The sequence below is a fragment of the Maylandia zebra genome, linkage group LG10 (genome assembly GCF_041146795.1).
Source record: "Maylandia zebra isolate NMK-2024a linkage group LG10, Mzebra_GT3a, whole genome shotgun sequence".
NCBI classification, from domain to species: domain Eukaryota; kingdom Metazoa; phylum Chordata; class Actinopteri; order Cichliformes; family Cichlidae; genus Maylandia; species Maylandia zebra.
The window spans coordinates 255,104-275,463 of record NC_135176.1 but is presented as its reverse complement, the minus strand read 5'-3'; the positions used below and the strand labels follow the sequence as shown (position 1 = coordinate 275,463).

General features: G+C 42.0%; 1 protein-coding gene across 1 annotated transcript in view; it reads left to right on the top strand.

Moving 5' to 3' along the window:
• The first annotated feature begins 13,506 nt into the window (after nucleotides 1-13,506).
• Nucleotides 13,507-20,360, top strand: part of dmpk (DM1 protein kinase) — an 84,102-nt gene continuing 77,248 nt past the window's right edge. The window contains exon 1 of the mRNA XM_004574294.4: nucleotides 13,507-14,096. Coding sequence (XP_004574351.3) covers nucleotides 13,931-14,096 — 166 coding nt within the window. The 5' untranslated portion in view covers nucleotides 13,507-13,930. The remainder of the gene's footprint in view (nucleotides 14,097-20,360) is intronic.

Here is a 20,360-nt window from a genome sequence, read left to right as displayed (position 1 = left end):
TTAATTACTTAGTTACTTAGTTACTTTTTAAAAACACGATTTACAACCTGAAGAGGTGATAAAGCGATAGATCTTTCAGCCCAATTCTACTTTTTCTACATAATCCATCATACAAAATGTAATCAAATGGAAAAGTCTCTTTTTAAAACTTGTTTCTCTGACTGGAAGAAATTTGTTTAACATTTAAACCTATTTTCTGCACATTCCAGCACATAAAATATTTTTTTTTTTGTGTTTACACTCAGTCTTTCAAATAGATGCAAGTAAAACACAGCAGAAAATAAATAAAGTCAAAGACTAGGGGTCCTTTTACTCTATTTTCACCTGTAAAGCAGGAGTAGGGTAGGCGGAGGTTTACCCTGGTGCAGGTGTGCCGCGGTCAGTGGAAGAATCCACGAGTTTCTCTGTGAGTTTCCCATTACGTCGTAGCTACTCGGTGCTTGTTGGAAGTTTAGGGGGGTTTTTTCGCTGTAAAAAGAAGTTTTCTTCCCACGCACAACGGACACTAATGTTTTTGTCACTTTTTATGGAATCAAACTCAAAGTAAGGTCAGTACTTCCACGCTTTAAACGCTGCACGTTCATACTCTCTCCGCACTCGATATATGATCCATTGTTTGAAGAGAAAATCTCCGTCCCGGTTTCCCTCCAAGGCGTGAGCACCGATAAGCAGAGTTTTGTCCTTTCCTTATAAGACTCCTAATTATTCAAAGTAACACTCAAGTATGCCGTTCAGCTGGGTTAGTTACAGCGCCGGGAGTAGCTTGGGAGAACAAGGAAACACAGACTGCTTCAGGTTGCCTTCCCAAACCAACTCAAAGGTTTATTTAGTACAAAACAGCTTATATAGAGGAAAAAAAGGTTCGTGTGTCAGCAGGTTCTCAGTTCAAACCGGTACAGACCAAATAAGGAAACGTCTTCCTGCCTTGTGAGCAAAGAAGTATCCTTTGTGTAGTTTATCTCTTCAGTTACAATTTATGATCATCCCAGCAAAATACACTCCTAGACATAGAATACAGAGTTCTTTCATTAGTGAATTCTGAAACAAACCACCTGGCTTTTTAACAAGCTCTTTTCTAAAAGATAAGGAAGGGAGGATGGGAGTAAGGAAGTGGTCTCGTCTCTGTGGTATTTTCGACCTTGGGGTACCAGCCTGTGATTCTTACACATCAATTCTTGGGTCAGAGAGAAAGAGAAAAACAACTAGTAAATGGGCCTTATTGAGTAACTCTTTTCTGTATAATATCACAATAAAACAATATCCTGTAAATGCTACCATGGTATCAAAATATCACAACATTGTTGATCTGCACACAGCTGTTGTCACAAACGTCGCACTCGCTTACGTCACTGTCATGATACATTCTCGCAAAAAAAAAAATCACGGTTTTAGTAACGCAGTAACACAGCGTTCCTACGGGAAAGTAACAGTAATCTAGTTACCGTTTTTGCAATAGTAATCCCTTACTTTACTCGTTACTTGAAAAAAGTAATCAGATTACAGTTACTGCCCATCTCTGCTTATCAGTAGTGAAAATAACCAAACCAAGAAAAACTTAATGAACGTGAACAGTTTAAAAGAGTTTGTAAATGTTTGGGATGAAATGAACAAAATGTAATTTCGAATGAATGCAAACCAAAGAAAATGAAAGGAAGACAAAGCACATGACAGAGAAAATGACAAACATTCTTATGTTAAGTCTATGCAGGTTCTCAGTCATCCAGGTCATGGTAGTCTGCAACTGGACTTTAAGTTTTTTTTAAGATATTTCATCTCAGATTGCCCCAAATACCTGAAAATGTTAGGATGCCTGGGTCGTTGACCCAGGGTTTTGAGTTTATATATTATTTATCATTTCTATGCTTTGGTTTCTTTGTTAGAGTTATATCTTATGGTTTGTCTCTGTGTAATCCTTAGTTGCTGTCTCCCCTGTCTGCGACATCCCCGTGTCCAGTCAGTGTCTGTGTCTGTCCTGGTCCCACATCTCTGTTTCCTCTGTTGCAGTGCCTGCGTGTGAGTCTGTGTCTTTAGTTCAGTTTGTGTTATGTTTCCTGTTTTATTTTGAAAGTCAATGTCTGATGTTAATGTATCTGGTTTCGTTTCCCCTTGTCTCGTTAGGCCTGATTTGCACCAGCTGTGTTTCCCTCCTGTTACCCATTCCCTGATTGCTCCCTCTGTGTATTTAAGCCCTGTGTTTCTCTCTGTCCGTGTTGTGATCTACCCTCATTTATGCTGTGTGTTCCGTCTGCCTGCTCATGTAAGTTTATTTTGGATTTTTTTGTTACGTTTTGCCATCCAGCAATAAAAGCTGAGTTTTGAAATACACTTTTGCCTGCCGTGTAGTGATGGGCAGATGAAGCCCCATGAAGCACTGAAGCTTTTCATCCAATTGGTTCACCCCAACGCGAAGCTTCATGAAGCTTCATTTGCTCTAGCAGGACACCTACTGGACGTAAAAAATAATAGCTGGCATGAATTTGAAGAGTGTGGCATTTTGCACACAGCCTGTAAATGTCAACAACAAAAGGAGTGTGTAAAACATGTATATTGTAGTGATGGCAGTATACTGTGTATATTTATACTGGCAGTATGGAAAATGATTATTTGGAAATGCTTAAAATGGAAATGATCATTTACTGTGAGGTGAGGTGTGGTTGGGGTGTGGACAGTGGTTGTGCTTTTGTAACGTTGAGGTATGGACAGCTACACACTGAGGCTTTGAGCCTCAGTCCTGCCTGTTCACATTTTATTCTGTAAAAACTAAATTTTCACTGCTTTTATGACCTTTTTAGTGGGGAGAACATAGCTGGGATTTAATGATTTAACAAATCTTTTGAATCCTTTGTCCTCCACAATGCTAAATGGCTGGGAGTCCTCAATCACCATGCTGACCAGGTCTTCATCTATTTGAGATTGTTCTCCTGAGGAAAGACAAAGCACAGATATAAATATCACACACGTAACTTATAACAGTTGTATAATATTGTTATATCATTTAGTAACATTACTGCATCCTATATTATCATTGCATTTGATGGCTCACCTGGTCTTGCTCCACGATCGGTGTCCCCCTTATTCTCATGCAAAGCTCTGTAGTGCCTAAGCATGGATGAGGTGTTGCTGTTATATCCCAGCTCCCTGGCACATAGCAAACACTTCACCTTGTACAAAAGTCAAGACAGCTCAACATAAATTGTATTGCACCATCAGTATCATGAAAATACATCTTCTGTAGAAATTTACATACCTTGTTGGGAGGAATAAAATCAAAATGTTCCCACACAGGGGAGGACATCCTCCTCTTCTTAGCTGGCTCCATTCTCTCCTGACTTTCTCTCCTCACTCTCATAAACCTCCAAACTGTCTCTAACTCTCACTAACTGCAACTCTCCATCAAACACCCACATTTTGAATGAAGTCTGAGGGGTTTATATCGCTGTCATATCTCGCGGCAAAGTTCGAACCACTTCATGAACCAGTCACGTGGTACAGCCGGGCAGCGAGGCTTCGGACGTCATCATTTTCAGCTCCTCCCATAAATGAAGCAAGCCTCGATACGCGCTTCGCGGAAACGCCCCCTCCATTACTCGACACACGCTCCGAAGCCTCGATACAGAACGTCCCATCACTACTGCCGTGAGCCTGCACTTTGGGTCCTATTCCTGCCTGCACACAGCGACACCTGACAGAAAAAACAGGCTGACACACTGACCGTGGAGCAAATTTTAGAAATACAAAGATATACCAGCAACCCTAGTTGTTTGTTTTCTGGGGCCAGAGTAGGCGACACTGAAGGAAACCTGAAACTGATGGCTAAGGACAAATGTCGATTCTGTCAAATAACAATTCACATTAGTAGTACTCAGTTACATCAACTGGAGGTTGCTTAAAATCAATATTGAATTTATGAATGTAACATTGTTTTTCCAATGTTAGCATTTTCTTTTCTTTTCTTTCTTCTGCCTGTCCCGTTTGGCTCTTTTGCCATCAGAATTATTGTCTAAAGGCGAAGAAAGATGCCCAACGGATTTACTTTACCAAATTGACCATCCCAGCCTTGCCGTAATGGTCTATTTGATTCACCTTTTATTGTTTATTTTATTTATTTATTTTCACTTGCTAGATACGGGACAGACTTGAATGAGGAAAAGAAAAGGGAGAAAGGAAGAGGAGAGGGGGGGGGGAAACAGCGGAGAAGAGGGATGGGGATAAAGGGCAAAAAAAAAAAAAAAACAACTAAATAAGCAGACAAAAAATGCATATATCAATCACCTGGATCACCTGTTGAGAAAGAAAAAATAAAACAAGCAGAAGAAAACGAGAGCAATACAATAAACAACATCACAATGATATATGGGAATATAACAGTAAATACTAAATATTAAACATTATTGTGCAGCACATAAGATCAACAGAACACAGTGTGCTTTGAGGTAGGAGCCAAAAAGGGTGTAGTTTGTGTGTGTGAGCACCCGTGTGTACACCTGTGAGCATGGACGCGCTTGTTTTTAAAAGGTTCCTTCATGTAATGATCTGCTAGAGGGTGTGGGGGGGCCACAGCCCCGTCCTCCTGAAGCAGGTATGGAGGAGATCCAGACTCCAGACCCTCAGAACACAAGAGACCAAGGAAGACCAGCAGAGGGGCAGCTGCGCCACTATCCCTGAAAGAGCTGAGGAGAGTCCCAGATGAGGGCTCACTCAGAAGCCAAGGGGGGTTGCAGTGACGTGCCCGTGAGCTCTGCCGGCAGCCAGCTGTGCCAGAGTGACCGAGCCCCAGGCCGAGAGGCCGAGGGCACCCCACCCCCGAAGTGGCCCGAGCGAGCCCCAGGCTCCAGGCCCCGACAAGCAGCCACCAAGGAGTGACCCGGTGTGTACCTGGGCGCCCATCCCCGGACACAAAGAACCACAACGCACTGATGTCTGAGGGCGTCTGCCACCGGCAGGGGAAGTGGTAGGGGGAGATAGGCCTCCATACCTTAGAGGGCCTGAGATGTCCCCAGAGAGGTGGCGTCTGATACCCGACCTGACATATAGACACAGACATAGAGGCACACACAGATGCAAACATCCATTCCCACCCTCATGCTCTCATATACAATTACTCAACCAACGTGGAGACAGACATAAAGAGACACTGTACACACAATCACACTCCCCAAGCGTACTCTACGAACCGGGTCTAGGTACCCTTGCCCCTGGAGGGGGAAACTGCACCCAGAACCAGGTAGTGTTACCCTTTTCCCTGCGGTGGGGAGAAGCAGACCGCCCCAACTCCGCAGCAGCAGGGAGGCCCCACACTCCAGACCCCAGTCGGACGGCCAACTCCCCCTCCTGACCCCCCGCTCCAGCAGGTCGTAGAGAACGGGGGTGTGAGAAGACTCCAAATCTCCCTCCGCCCTCTCATATGTAATGTTGATGCATGTGTTCCAGGAGGGCATGGAGCCACCTGCCAGAAAGCAGCAGGTAAGCGCATAGCCCCTCCTGATAGCCCTCAGTGTCCACGTGTATTTAAAATTGAGAGGTGGGCAACGACGCCAGGGGTGAGGTGTACACCCTGATGGTCTTTTGGAGTCTGTGTAGCGTGCCCACCCCCAAGATCCTATATGTATGTGTTATGAGAGTGTGAGTAATGTGAATGTCTAAGTTGTGGGATAAAATTGAGGCAGAGGCAGCCAGAAGGGGACAGAGGGGGGATGCCTCCCCTGCACCCTGGTGACATACCTGCACCCCAAGGCCCTGCATGTGTGGGTGATTGTGGTGGAGCGGGAAGAGGGAGGCAGCTGGAGACGGGGAGGGAAGGAAGGGAGGGGCAAGTGACCCCTCCCGGGGCCAGCTCCCCCGCTGAACCCAGTAGGCACCCCCATACTCCGCAACCCGCCAGGGAAAGGGGGCCCAGGCCCATCCGGACCGGGGCCCAGAACAGCAGCGCCGCCCGGCCCCACAGAGCCCGGGACAGTCCACCCAACCCCACCACAGAGAAAACTGCACCCACCCCACCATCCACTCATCTTCCAGACTACACAAGACAATAGACACCCAGGCTGAGATCTTCCTCCACCTCTCCTGTATCTCCCCCCTCCTGCAGAGTCAGTTCCTGAAGAGAGGAGACCTCCTGCAAGATGTAACAACCTCCCCCACCAGTTGAAGAGCCCCCAAGGTGGCTCGATGCACTGGCGGAACGCTGCGCCAGGCCCGGGCCCCCATACACCCACCCGCCCACAACCCCGGCAACATAACAACCAGGACCCGAGGCCCGGCTAGGGCCCCAGCCCAGAGACGGTGTGCCTCCAGAACCTTACACCGGTCCGGGACCCACCCAGGGGCAGCCAGGCTACCAGGTCAGTAACCCACGTCCGTCAGCACGGACCCTCCCCTAGCCCCGCTGCATGCAGCCACACGGAAACCGTCACCTAAGAGCCAACAGAGTCCTTAATAGGCCATGACTGCCACCCCGGGTTGAGCCCCCCAAGGAAGATGCTCCTGGGGAACCCCCCTGACGCCCTAAGCCTGTCCCTACCCCAGCGAAGGTGGGACCAAACTATGACCCCCCATCCCCACTAGGTGATGGACCTAATCAAAGGAGCCCAGAGCAATTGATCTGATGTGGTGGCAGAGGCTGTATCAAGACTAATGTAATCTAATAGATAATTTCTATATTGGTTAGAATTAAGATTTTTTTTTTTTCCCCAGTTCATGAGGACTGTTTTCTTGGCTATGCATAGGGCAGTGAAAACCATATGGGCTATATTCTTATCTGTAGTAACATTATCTAAGCTGCCCAACAAACACACTAAAGGGGAAGTTGGAATGTTACATTTCAGACACTTTGACAAGTCCTCACATGTCTCGCGCCAAAACTTCTGAACTGGTGGACAGAACCAAAGAGCCTGGATGTAATTGTCCGGTGTATTGGTTTGACAGTGTGAGCAGTTGTTGGTAGATGTATAACCCATCTTGAACATCCTATGACCTGTATAGTGCACTCTATGTAATATTTTGTATTGAATTAATTGAAGACTGGGATTTCTAATTAGATGAAAGGTTTTTAAGCAAATCTGAGTCCAGAAGTTTTGGTCTAAGTTAACTGATAAATCCGCTTCCCATTTTGCAATAGGAAGTGATATTGATTCATCTGTTTTAGAAAGCATTCTGTATTTTTTGGAAAGTAATTTTGGGGTTTTAAGAGTAAGAAATTGAACCACACTTGGTGGTGTTTGTAGTTCAACTTGACCCGGTTTAAATTAGATTTTCACCCAGGTGTCATCCACATACCTGAACCAATGACTTGGTGGTGTTCCAGGGTAGGATAACAAAGCCCTCTTTTCCACTTCTTCCATGTACAAATTGGCCACAATGGGTGAAACTGGGGAACCCATGGCACACCCATGTTTCTGCCTGTGGAGCTGACCCTTGTATGTGAAGTAGCTGGAATTAAGACACAGTTCCAAAAGCAAACACATGCTTCCGTGATTGGGATGCAAGTGAAGAGAAATGTAACGTCGTACGAGACCATGGTTTCACCTGCCTCCATAATGACATCTCTCAACTTCTCAAAAAAATCCAAGGTGTTCTGGATGTGGTGTTCAGAGCTGCCTCCCAGCGGATTGAAAGTCGAAGCCAGAAACTTAGAGATGTTATAGGTGACCGAGTTGATCATACAGACAATCGGTCTTCAAGGTGCATTCTGTTCATGTATCTTTGATAAACCATACAGACTTTGTGTAGTTTCCCCTGGGTATAGCCTGAGGTATGAGGTCCGGTCAATAGCCTTGTCTTGTTCTAAATGCTTCAGACAGTCTATCACCCTCTTCCTGTAGCCACTTCCTGGGTCTCGTTTAAGGGGCTCATAAGTATTTTCGTCACGGAGCAGTGACAAAATTTTCTCATGATAGTCTTTCTGGTTTAGCAATACTGTGCACCATCCCCACCTACCCACATCAATGGTAAAATTTGTTTGCCTCACCCATTCATTAAGCAGCTGGTGCTGTGCCTTCTGGAGGATTTTTGTTGCCCGGAAGCCTTTAACTGAAAGAGCTCATTTATAGAATTTTAGGAGTAATCCTGTTTTGTCGGCATCTGAAGCTATCTTACAATGCTGGGATTACAGCCATTCCCCAACTCTCTGTGAATGGTACTCATGGCCATTGATCAGTGATTGTTGATCAATGGTCATGAGAATTTGCATAATTATGATGAAGGAACTGACCTCCTAGCCCATTGTTCCTTCAGTGGGCTGGTTTCAGTCATTATGCAAATGTACTGTTTATAAGATTGGGGAAACCTGCAGAGACTGAAGAAGTCACTTGGATGGGTGATGAAACGTTTCTTCCAAAAAAAAACACTATGTCCAGATGAACAGAATTTTCTTACCTGGATGATTGAGCATGCATCAAAATGTTGGGCTCGTTTTCTCAGGTCCCTTCCCCACTCAGACCAGGAGTGACATGTTTAGCCTGATTTCTCCTTAAAGTGCTGCCTGTTTGAGTTGCATCCAAAAAACGAGGTGAGCTTTTTGGACCAATGGGAAACCTCTTGTTAGGAGAGGCAGCATCCATCCCACTTTGGACGGAGCTGCTTTTATTTCTAGGAATCTGGCCAAATTTAATAAACCCTATAAAACATGACCGTCCCGAGTTGGGAGCGAGAAGCTGTCTCTCTCTGGAGCATCTCATCTGCAAACCCCCAGTTCCCAGACCACAAAAAAACCAACCAAAAATCAGCAGAAAGAAAAAAATAAAAAGAATGAATAATATAATCCTCAGCTGAACCAAAGAATAAAATGGTGAAATGTGGACAATAATCTCTAATGTTAAGCCCCTTTTAGTAAACGATTTAATAAATGATCAGGATATTGATTTATGCTGCCTTACAGAAACCTGGCTACAGCAGGGTTAATATGTTATGAGTTAAGGAAAGGAAAGAATCAGCACTCCCCTCTTCCACTCCAGCTCAGGAATCAACCACAGTTTGATTGATTTTAAAATTCATATAGACCCTGAAAATGACAGCCTGAAAAGGGGCATTCATCCTGATATTAGACTCGGTCGGCATGTCTCTTCACATGAAATTTTGCATTTTACGTGTGTAAAAGCCATTACGTTGCCTAAAAATAAGATCAAGATCAATAAGACCTATAATACAATTTTGAATTTAAAGAATACTTCCAATAGTTTAATTTGATGATGTAATTTCGGCTGTAGCTTAGGAGGATTCGGCTGGTGAAGCTGAGGTTTTCCCTAAGGCATTTTTCTGGTGTTTTCCGACCAGCGCCTGGATTGTTCCCAAGATTGTGTGTCTGTGTTTCCTGGATGCTGTTGATACCTGCTTGGTGCCCATGGTTGGCTTTGATGATGCTCTTCGGCCTCGTTGCCCATGGTCTCCCAGGCTAAACCTCCACTGTGAACCTTGCCGAAAACTGAGACCGTTGCGTCGGGTTTCTGGACTTGTTGACGCCTGTGCTCCAGCCTGTGCCTGGTGAACACCAGATCACTTTTAACCAAAACTTTTATTTTGTTTAAAATAAACTTCTCCATACTCCAATAGCAGTGTTGGGAAGGTTACCTTTACATGCCCCAAAATGTATTTTGTAACGTATTCCGTTACGTAACTCATTGAGAGTAAGGTATTCTGAATACTTTGGATTACTTAATATACTGTATTATCATGCTTTTTACAACTACATGTACTTTTGCTGTGTGATTTATTACTATTACTGAAGGCTACTTGCCATACCGATACCAACTAGATTTTTAAATCTTAATATAAAATGAGTAACAGTAGGGTGGACATTAGGTACGGCTGCACTTTTTGCAGCGATCTTGTATAGAAAACTATTTGTATATAAAACAGGTCTGCAGCTCCGAACCGTAGTAAAGGGCTAATATGTCGGGTTCCGTGTTGGCCTCGTAGCCGAAAACTAGCTTTACTTTGTTGTCTGGGTCAACTTTGCTAGCAAGAGACAGAGAGAGGCGTTGAAAGGCTGCTGCAACGGAACTTATTGTTTCGGAGGAAAACACGAACACAGTGTACAGTCGAGTCTTAATAGCTTACTTACAACTGGGCCCATGAGGCTACATTCTTTAGGTCTATGCCTGTAACACTCTGCCTATTGCCTCCATATTAGATATTAGATAATTTTTTGAACAATAATTAAAAAAAATATTTCGTCACATCATTATGCGGGCTGCAAGTAGGGATGACATGGGCCGCGAGATTGAGACACAGGTATTACAGCCTCTTAATGCGTGTTTTGTTTGGGTTTCCACCAGCATGGAATTACCAAAAATAGAAAGAGCATAGCTAACATATGAAACAGGAAAAGACCGCTGTGTAATTCCTTCATTTCAACAAAGGTCGTGTCCAAATTCATGGGCTGCATCCTCCTGAGGACGCATTTGTAGACCAATTACGTCACAGCGACACGACGAAGGCCGTCCAAATTTGTAGACTCCTCCGAATGCAGCCGACAAATGTGTCCTCCTTTTCCCCGAATTTGAAGGATGGGTCGGGTGTGTCCTTCGTGGCCCACCATATCCCAGAATTCATAGCGCGGCCCAACCAAACTCCACTTTCCGGCAATGGTGGCTCTACTAAGTTTTAAAGGTTGTGTCCAAATTCATGGGCTGCATCCTCCTGAGGACCCGGCCTTCGCGGTCTACGTGGGCCGGGTCCTCAGAAGGTCGGGTAGGCCCGAAGTAAAAGGCTGGGGAAATTGGACAGTCTAGCCTTCTGATTAGCGTCACCGCTGTCTCGGTGGAGTTTAATAAACTCGCCGTCTGCTCCTTGCTATCTAAAATATAACAGGACACTGGCGTAAATTCTCGACTGTCTCATACTTCTGTTTAATCAGTTCTGTTTGACGTTTATTCAGCTGTGTAAAAACCAAGGAGGAACCCACCCAGGGGATTAATAAAGTTTTATTTTATCTAATCTAATAACTTTAATCTCACCCAAACGGATTTACTCACGAACAAATAAAACACTGAAAAAAGCCTGACAATAACATTTTTAGGTTGTCTAAGTGACTTATATATTACGTTTAACCCGAGCAGCGAAACTCCGCGGTGATCTGAAAATGATGTGCCGGGAGTTGTGCCGTTCTCGGCGGCTTCAGTGACCCTCGAGCTCCCGGCTAGCTATCGAGCTGGTGGGTAGTGTAAGAAATAAATATATATTTAGTGCTTATTGTTACTTGTTTTAATATAGTTTGCTTCCAGTTTAAGAGAGGGCCAACTTTGAGTATAAACTAGGTCGGAGGCTGACAGGAGACTGCACGCTTTGTGCAGAGAACAGGAAGCGTGGCATACAGAAAGTGAAACTAAGCAGAGTGCACTCCAGATCAAAACTGTGTGTGACATATAGCAGAACTATATATACGCCTTTTGGCTTGCAATGTTTTTAGAACTGTGGGTGCGTGTTCGTGTCTACAGTTCTCCGTTTCCGGAAATGTACAATAAAGATGATTTTTTTGAGCTTGACCACTGAGTCCAGTCTTTCTCTGTCGGCAAAGGAATTCAGGAAAAAGAACCGGAATTTAATAGTAGCAGACGTCTCCGAAAAGTCAAAGCACTTTCGCAAATATGCAATACCTTGGTAAATCGAGCAGATATTTGATGTTTACACAGCTACTTTCTCGCCTGAAAATATGTTAAAAGTTTATTTTGTGACCCATAAAGATTAGAAGGGGAATTTTAAAACTTAGTAGCGGCCGCCATTATTGGAAACTGGAGTTTGGCTATGAATTCTGGGATGTGATAGGCCACGAAGGACACACCTGACCCATCCTTCAAATTCGGGGGAAAGGAGGACAAATTTGTCGGCTGCATTCGGAGGAGTCTACGAATTTTTACAGCCTTCGGCGCGTCGCTGTGACGTAATCGGTCTGCAAATGCGGCCTCAGGAGGATGCAGCCCATGAATTTGGACACGACCAAAATTATTCTTATTAATCTTTCTGGGTCACAAAATAAACTTTAATCATATTTTCAGGTTAGAATGTGGGTGTGTAAACCTATGGTCATTTGACCTATGGTCAAATGAAACAAAAATTGAATTTTTTTGTCACAATTATGTTTCCTTCATTTGGCGAAAAAAGAGAAGCCTTTAACCCAAAGAACACCATCCCCACTGTCAAACATGGTGGTGGGAACCTAATGCTCTGGGGGTGTTTTCCAGCCAATGGACCAAGGAACCTATTCACAGTAAATGGGACCATTAAAAGAGCAATGCATGAAGATTCTCAACGACAACATCAGGCAGTCTGCAGAGGAACTTGGCCTTGGGCACCAGTGGATATTTCAGCACGACAATGACCCAAAACGCATAGCTGAGGTAGTGAAGAAATGGTTAGGAGACAAAAACATTAACATTTTGCAGTGGCTCAACCAGAGTCCTGACTTGAATCCAACTGAGAATCTGTGGAGGGAGCTAAACATCTGGGTGACGGCAAGAAGACCCTCCAACTTGAAAGATTTGGAGCTCATTGCTAAAGACGAATGGGCAAAAATTCCTGTGGAGACATGCAAAAAGCTGGTCTGTTATTATAGGGAGTGTTTGATTGCTGCAATAACCAATAAAGGCTTATCTATAGGTTACTGTGAAAGGTATGAATAATTCTGGACATAAAACGTTTTGCTCAAATGTCAAAAGCTGAGAATTTTTTTTCCCACAATGATGCCTCTTGTACATTGTACATATGCCTGTGTCATTTCTGGTAAAAAGAAAAACACTTGCTGGTTGAATAAAAACAACTTTAAGTCAAAATATGCCAGGGGTGTGAATAATTATAGGTTTGACTGTCTCTCTCTCTCTCTCTCTCACTCATATATACACATATATAATGTATGTGATGTTGAGTGTAAGGTGAGTGTATTTATAAATAAGGAGGAGAAAAGGAAAAGAGAGAGAGGAAAAGAGGCAGGTTGTTTGGAATGTCAAAGAAGGAAAAGTTGGGGACAAGAAAAAAAATCTTGTTAAAGAGAGTACAGACAGACCACTACAGCTCAGGCAGCCAAGGGCAAAAGAGGGATACAAACAGTAGTAACAGATGAACAAACAATTTTAACCCTAACAATACAATTTTTCAACTCCATTGAACTGGATGAGAGGAAACGGCTTCTACTGCATTCCTGAGAGAATGAGTGACAAAAATATGACATGATGAGAACTGAGAAGGATAACAGAGAGACGAGAAGGGTGGGACAGAAGAAAAAATGAAGAGAACTAAAAAAAGATTTTGGACAGTTGACAAAATAAGAGATTTACATTTTCAAAACAAAAGCAAAATCTAGAACTGATTCAGGTCAGCAGTTCCTCTTTGCTCTATCACAAGAGGAAGGACAGGGAATAAAAGCAAACAAGGGCTGGTAATACAAAGAGCTACTAATGCACAAAATGAAAAGAGGAATTGTTTCTGAACAGTTCAGTGCTTTGCTATTACCTTAAACTGTTGCAGTAGGAACTTTGGATTACTTTGAAAAGGGGCAGCTGAAAGACAGCGAGAGGGAGATCCAGACCAAAAAAGGTGTTGAGTCAGAGTTGGAGAAACTGCAGGCTTAACAGACGCACGGCTATGGGAAGAGAAGAAAAAGGAGAGACCCCGACAGACATCCAGGCATCTGAAAGACATACAAGCGAGGGAGAGTGTAAGTGACAGTAAACTGAGGGAGGGATAGAGAATATGATAAAAAAAGAGGATGTCTGTATGAAAACCTTTGCTCATGTTCTGTGATCAAGCAGAACAGCTAGAAAGGAAAGGCAACTGAGGAGGGTTTGCAGTAGAATTAGGTCGTGATCTGGAGAAAGCCGTTACTATAGACATAATTTTAAAGAGTCAAACCGGAGAAACTGCAAACTGAAGATTTAAAGTCATGGACACCAGGGCTTCACTACAGCACTAAAACAAACAACCAAGCCCTCACCCCCTGGGAAAAATGTCAGCGGGGCCTGACCTAGGTGCATCTGATCTGGCAGAGGGCCACCGGACCACAGGACCTGTTGGACTCCAAACACTGTTGGATCTACTGGTTGGCGTCTATCAGGAATTCTACTCTTCACCCTTTGCAAGGGAGAAGTATGTCTCTGGTTTTCTCCAGTGGGGTGAGTTCTTGCCTCTTGTTTTAGGTGTGTGTGATTAGGTATTTTATTTTGTATATAAAAGTATGTAATTAGCCAACTCCTCACAATTGCTCCTTTATAATATCTCTAAATATTACTCTGCTGGACATTATATGCTTCTTGGCAACCATTTTGTTTTGCTCTCAGTCTCTCATTCACTTGTACTCGTGCTGTTTAAGAGCTACATTTCAGAACAGAAAACCAGAACTTTACTTATTATTCATTAATGGATGGACATACAAGTATGACTCACTGGTGTAAATATGTGTAACTTAGAATCCACATTCTTCCCATCTTAAACAGTTAAGCTTCATTCGAATATAATTCACTGGTCATATAATCTGTAGTTTAGACGTAGCAGCAGGCTGTGGAATTGAAGTATAATGAAACTGCCAATGATTTTAGGATATAAGTATTTACAGAACAGGGATCATGCATGGAGAACCTTCAAACATAGTAGCAAAGTGGGCATAATCTATGGAATTTTTCATTATCTGTGTAAATAAGTTTGATGGAATCATACTTCTATACATTATGATTCCCTTATGAATTCACTGTCACCCCAAGGATGGTTGAACAGGCAATAGGTTGCCAAGAATACAGTGATTTAATACCAGATATAATGATATAATCCCACAGAGAGAATCACAGCTTACATATAAAGCTGCTTTTTGTGTTCGTCTTTTGATTTTGCATCCCCTCTTTCTTCCTCATTATTGACAGAATTGATCCATACGTGTGACTGGCTATAAGTATACCAACTGTATTTTCCAGTAGGGTGGAGAAGCTATCATCTTTTCAGTGACGTGACATTCCAAATTTAACACAACATGTGTTCAAGAATGAGGATCTGGTTTCAGGAAACCACCTGATCAACAATCAAGCAGATTTCTGTTTTTAGCTGGACTAAAGAGTGTGAACGTCACAAGAAATAATCTTGCTTCACACAGGTGGAAGACTCATGGGCATCACAGCTAAGGGGAAAATATTCAATTTTTCTATGCTGAGATGGTAGAGCATCACAAGTATCTCTTTCAATAAAATAATTTTAATAGACAACTAAAATGGTTAAGTACAATAATAGTTACTGCAGGCAGGAAGAAGTGTAAAAAAGCACTAAAATATTACAGTAAAAATAACTTCTACAATTAAATCATTAACTAACAAAAATATGCAAGTATATTTAGAAATTACTTAAAGTATTCAGAGTTACACCACTGACTGCAAGAAAATAGTCCCTTTGAATTTCACGTAATTAAATGATTAGACAAGAATTAATACAGAATCAGTGTTTTAATTCGCTAAGCACTTCAGCTCTAATTCTACATATACAAATTATAATTTGTAGCTTATTTTGGATTTTTTGTTGCACTTTTCTGATTCTACATAACTAAACTGTAAATCAGGCATTCTCACAGCACAGTTAATGATCTTTTTTTCTTATTATGGATAAATGACTCATTTATTGCTCTCCCTTCTACTTAGTCTGCTGTACATTAGAGGTGCAAAAGTGCAATAGGAGATGTCTGTGGAAGAGCAGCACAAAATGCAATTTAACTTGGCTCCTAGACCTCAGTCACACAGGCCTAGAGACCGGTCAGTATTTTTTTATTTATTTATATATATATATATATATATATATATATATACACACACACACACACACACACACACACACACACACACACACACACACACACACACACACACACACACATACATTAACAAACCACATCAAACCAAGTTCTACAAAAGGAAAGTGTGTTTTCATAGTCCTCTTGTGCCATCTCTTTTTCTGTCTGGTTTGCTTATGGTGTCTTACCTCCCTACATGGCTACCTAAACAGAAGATGTCATTGATGGGTACCAAGCCAGTGTCAATATTTACAGGAACGAGCCATGACTCCATTACTGCATTTTCTTTTCTTTTCTCTTTGTTGTATACTCTTAAAATGCTATCTTAACAGCACTGGTCAACAGAAGTTTTGGTAGCAAAAACCATTTCAGTAGCAAATGCAAAATCCAATATAAAAATAAAAACATATGTTGGTGGCACTTTCTATTACAGCTCCAAAAAATAGAAAAAGCTTGGTGTCAACCATGGTGGCCAAGCTGTCATCCCTGTTAGAGAACACCTTCCACCCCATGCAGGTCTTTTTGACAGCACTGAGCAACTTCTTCAGCGACAGGCTGTGGCAACCAGTGTGTCAGGGAGGGATTTAGGAGCTTGTTCCTTCCAATTGCTTCTTTACAATGACCCACAGCAGTACAATTACTGTATCTTTGTATTTCTCACACACATACACATGATATTCTAATAACATCAGTGTCTGTTATTACTGTAGAATACTGTCACTTTTTGTTTAATATATTTAACGCCTGTTATGTCCCGGTGTAGGGGTACCGGAACGCAACATAAGGGTTAAAAGCAAAGTGACACCGCCCTGGTTCCCAAAACCATACACAGAAGCCGATTTACAAGTTAAAGGTGGTTTATTTTGTCTAAACTGAAGCTTAACTCTAGGGAGAACAAACAAAACAAGCTTATTCAGAAATGGAGGTGCTATCTAAACCCTAGGTGAAACAAAAACCAAACAAAAGTCAAGCGCTACTCCTAACTGAATAAGTAAGGAGAAAACATTACAGACAATAGTAAGGCAGTTCACCCCATCTGCTTCCGCACCCATTTACACATGAAAAGTAATCTATTTACAAAGCTCAACAGTCCTTAGCAAAACATGTGCACAAAAGTCACAGAGTTTGGAGGCCAAGGACGGATCTGCTGCTGCTGTCAGTTGCTGTCCCGAGACAACTGCTGGAGAGGGTTTTTCAAAACAGCCACTTGATCAGGAAGCCAATCAGCAGCCGTCAGCTCTGGAATGACCTGTAGACTTTTAAACACAGAACAAAAAAAGACAGCCACCGGGATCCGAATTATGGCCCGGACCGTAACACACCTTTAACAGAAAGTGTGGAAACCAGTGCAGTTAGACACATTCCTCAGGCTAAGGCAGTATGCTGCACAGTTTGGAGCTTGTTGTCAAGTGTATCAACTCTAGTCCAATGGACTGCTTTCAAACATATCCTGTTCAAAACATAACGCATTTGCATTTATATAGCACTTTCCTAGTCTTAAAAATCACCTTGAGTGATTTTAGACCACAAGTCACAAGTTACATCCTTTTCCTTCTGGGTCAATAAAATATTTTATCCAGTTGGGAGAGAGACATTTTTTCAGAGCCTTGGCGGTTATTAGCCTTGATAGAACTAGGTTATTTATTAGGTCATGTGCAGTGACTGTCCAAGGATCAGTGATGTGGATGACATGAAAATAACCTCTGAAAATAACAATCTCATTATATAAAATAAAAAGCATCAAAGCACCACAGGACTCTATATATTACTTTTAGTCTACTAACCCAGAGAATTGGCTTGTTGTTTTTTTAAATGTTTGTTGCTTTTTTAAATTAAATATGAGGGTGACTTTTCACACTTTTGTGAAGTAACTTTGCAATACGTTGTAAATCTAAAACTGTTCTTTCTTCATCTAAAAAGTTTACGCTGTACGTCTGTGTCACCCATATTCCTCTCTGGACCTGAGAATGAAACAAAAAATAATGGACTGGAAAACTTCCCTCTATTCATAAACGATAGCTGCTATTTTTAAGTTGTAAAGACTGAGTCCAAATCTGACAGTTGCTATGCTGAAGAGGAACTCCATTTATGGAAAACAGAACAATGTTATGCTTAACAGCAAGGACACAGAACAGGGAGCAGTATGCATACTCACAGGTTATAAGAGGCATCTGTGTTTTTTGGGAACCAGTTGGCCACATCTAAAAAAGAAAGGAATGCAAATTTCACTTTTAGGGATATCTCCATTCACATATGTAAAAAGTGTACATACCTGATAGTATTCTGTTTAAGAATATTTGACTTGGGTCCAACTGGAATGGAATGGACTGTCAATTACATAGGAGTTTTCTAGTTCTAACTACTCCAAGCCACGTTACAAGCAAACATTCACGCATATTTATGCACCACTTTATTTACACAGAGCCTTATCGTGGCACTCAGGTGTGTACCACCCTATGAGTGCCATACATGCTAAGAATCAACAAATCAACCCAAGATGCAGATTATTGAGCTGTGAAAACAAGCCAGAGTATATGCAGGTCACTGTATGCTAGCACAAGGAGAATATGAAAATTTCACACAGAACAGTCTCAGCCAACTTAAACCCAGAGTTGTCTTACTGTGATAAGACCCCTGAACCAAACTGCTGACCACATGTCCATCTATTAACTTGTGTTTTTTGTTTGTTTGATTTATAACAGTTAGGTACGTTTAACTCCATCTTATGCTGTAGAAAGCAATTTGGTGGCATTATTTGTGTCCACTTGTCCTAGTACATCGAAAGGTTTTGAAAAGTTAGTGCTGAATTCTATGAATTTTCTTTTCTTTTAGACTTTGGTCTTGAATCACCACAGATCATCTCACAAACAGGGACTCCACAAGGGACTGTCCTGGCTCCATTAGATTTCACATTGTAAATATACAGCAGACTTCAAATACAAATTTGAGACCTACCCCATTCAGAAATACTTGGATGACACTTCCATTGTGGTGTGTATCAGGAATGGACTGGGAAGCTTTCAAAAACTTTCAGCAACTGAAGTCACAAAAACAACCTTATATCTAAAGTCTCTAACACGAAGGACATGATAGTAGATTTCTGAAGATTCAGGCCTCCTGCTGTCAAGGTTTTTAGGGTGGGCATAGAGATGGTAACAAAATATAAATATTTAGGTTTATATCTAGACAACAAACTAGACTGGTCCCTGGATACAGACAAACTATACAAAAGGGGAAAAATCACCTCTTTTTGTTAAGGAAACTAAGATCACTTGACATCTCTAGTAAACTCCTGCAGGTGCTGTTCTGTCAGCCTGTGGTGACAAGTGTGCTGTTCTATGCCGTTTGGAGAGGAAGGATCAGAAAAGGCATGCAAAGAGACTGGACAAACTAGTGAGAAAAGTTGGCTCTGTAATTGGAGTCATACTGGACACACTGGGGAAGGTGTTGGAGAGATGCAATCTAAATATGTTAGAAGCCATCCTGAATAACCCTGATCATGAATATCTTTATGGAACAAAAACATCCCATCATTACAAGAAGACTCTACTCTCTATAACGTAAAACAGACAGAGGCAGAAAATAATTTGCCCCCACATATTTTTAACTCAAATACATATAGCAGATGAGCTATGTCAGACATGAATTTCCCATTGGAATCAGTAATTATTGTTATTCAGGTCATTCACAAGAAAAGAAAAAGAAATCCATTCTGGGTTTTTATCAGTTAATTAGTTCATTTCCCATCAGTCAAAACAAAACAAAGCAAAAAAAAAAAAAAAAAAAAAAAATCACACACACAAAAACTCTACACCAACCAGGAAGCAAAACAAGTATGAATCCCACCCAGTACTCCATAATTCTGTCATGGTCTGCAGAAGCAGACTGTGAAGGAGGACCCAAGTGCAGACACGGAAGGAGACAGAAATGAGTTTAAACAAAAGGAGAGCCATTCATTATGGCTGATTAAACATAAAATACAAAACGAGGTAAAACGAGGGAATGTTAGGGTGTCTGGGTCGTCAACCCAGAGTTTTCAGTTTTACAATATTATTGAACTTTGATTTTGCCATTATTTATCATTTCTAGTCTTTTGGTTTCTTTGTTAGAGTTGTCTGCCTTCTGGTTTCAGTCTCTGTGTTCAATGGTTGCTCTGTCTCCCCTGTCAGCTGTATCCCCTTGTCAATTCCATCTTTCTGTGTTATGTTTCCTGTTTTACTTTGAAAGTCCGTGTCTCATGTTAATGTGTCTGTGTTTGCTTCCCTTGTCTCATTAGTCCTGATTTGTCCCAGCTGTGTTTCCCTCCAGTATCCCATTCCCTGATTGCTCTCTCTGTGTATTTAAGCCCTGTGTTTTCTTTTGTCTGTGTCACGATCTCCCTCATCCCACACTGCATGCGAGAAACTACAATGAGGAAACATGAACATGACCATTGATTAGCATTCAAATATCTCAGTGAATACATAAAGATTACCACAAAGCAAGAAAGCACGAGACAAGGCTAATCAAAAGGTATTGGCTGAAAAATATGCTTATTACGCCAACCCTTTTAACAACAGATCTTTTTAAGCATGCAGCTCATGTACATAGGGCTCGAAGCAAAGAATGAAGC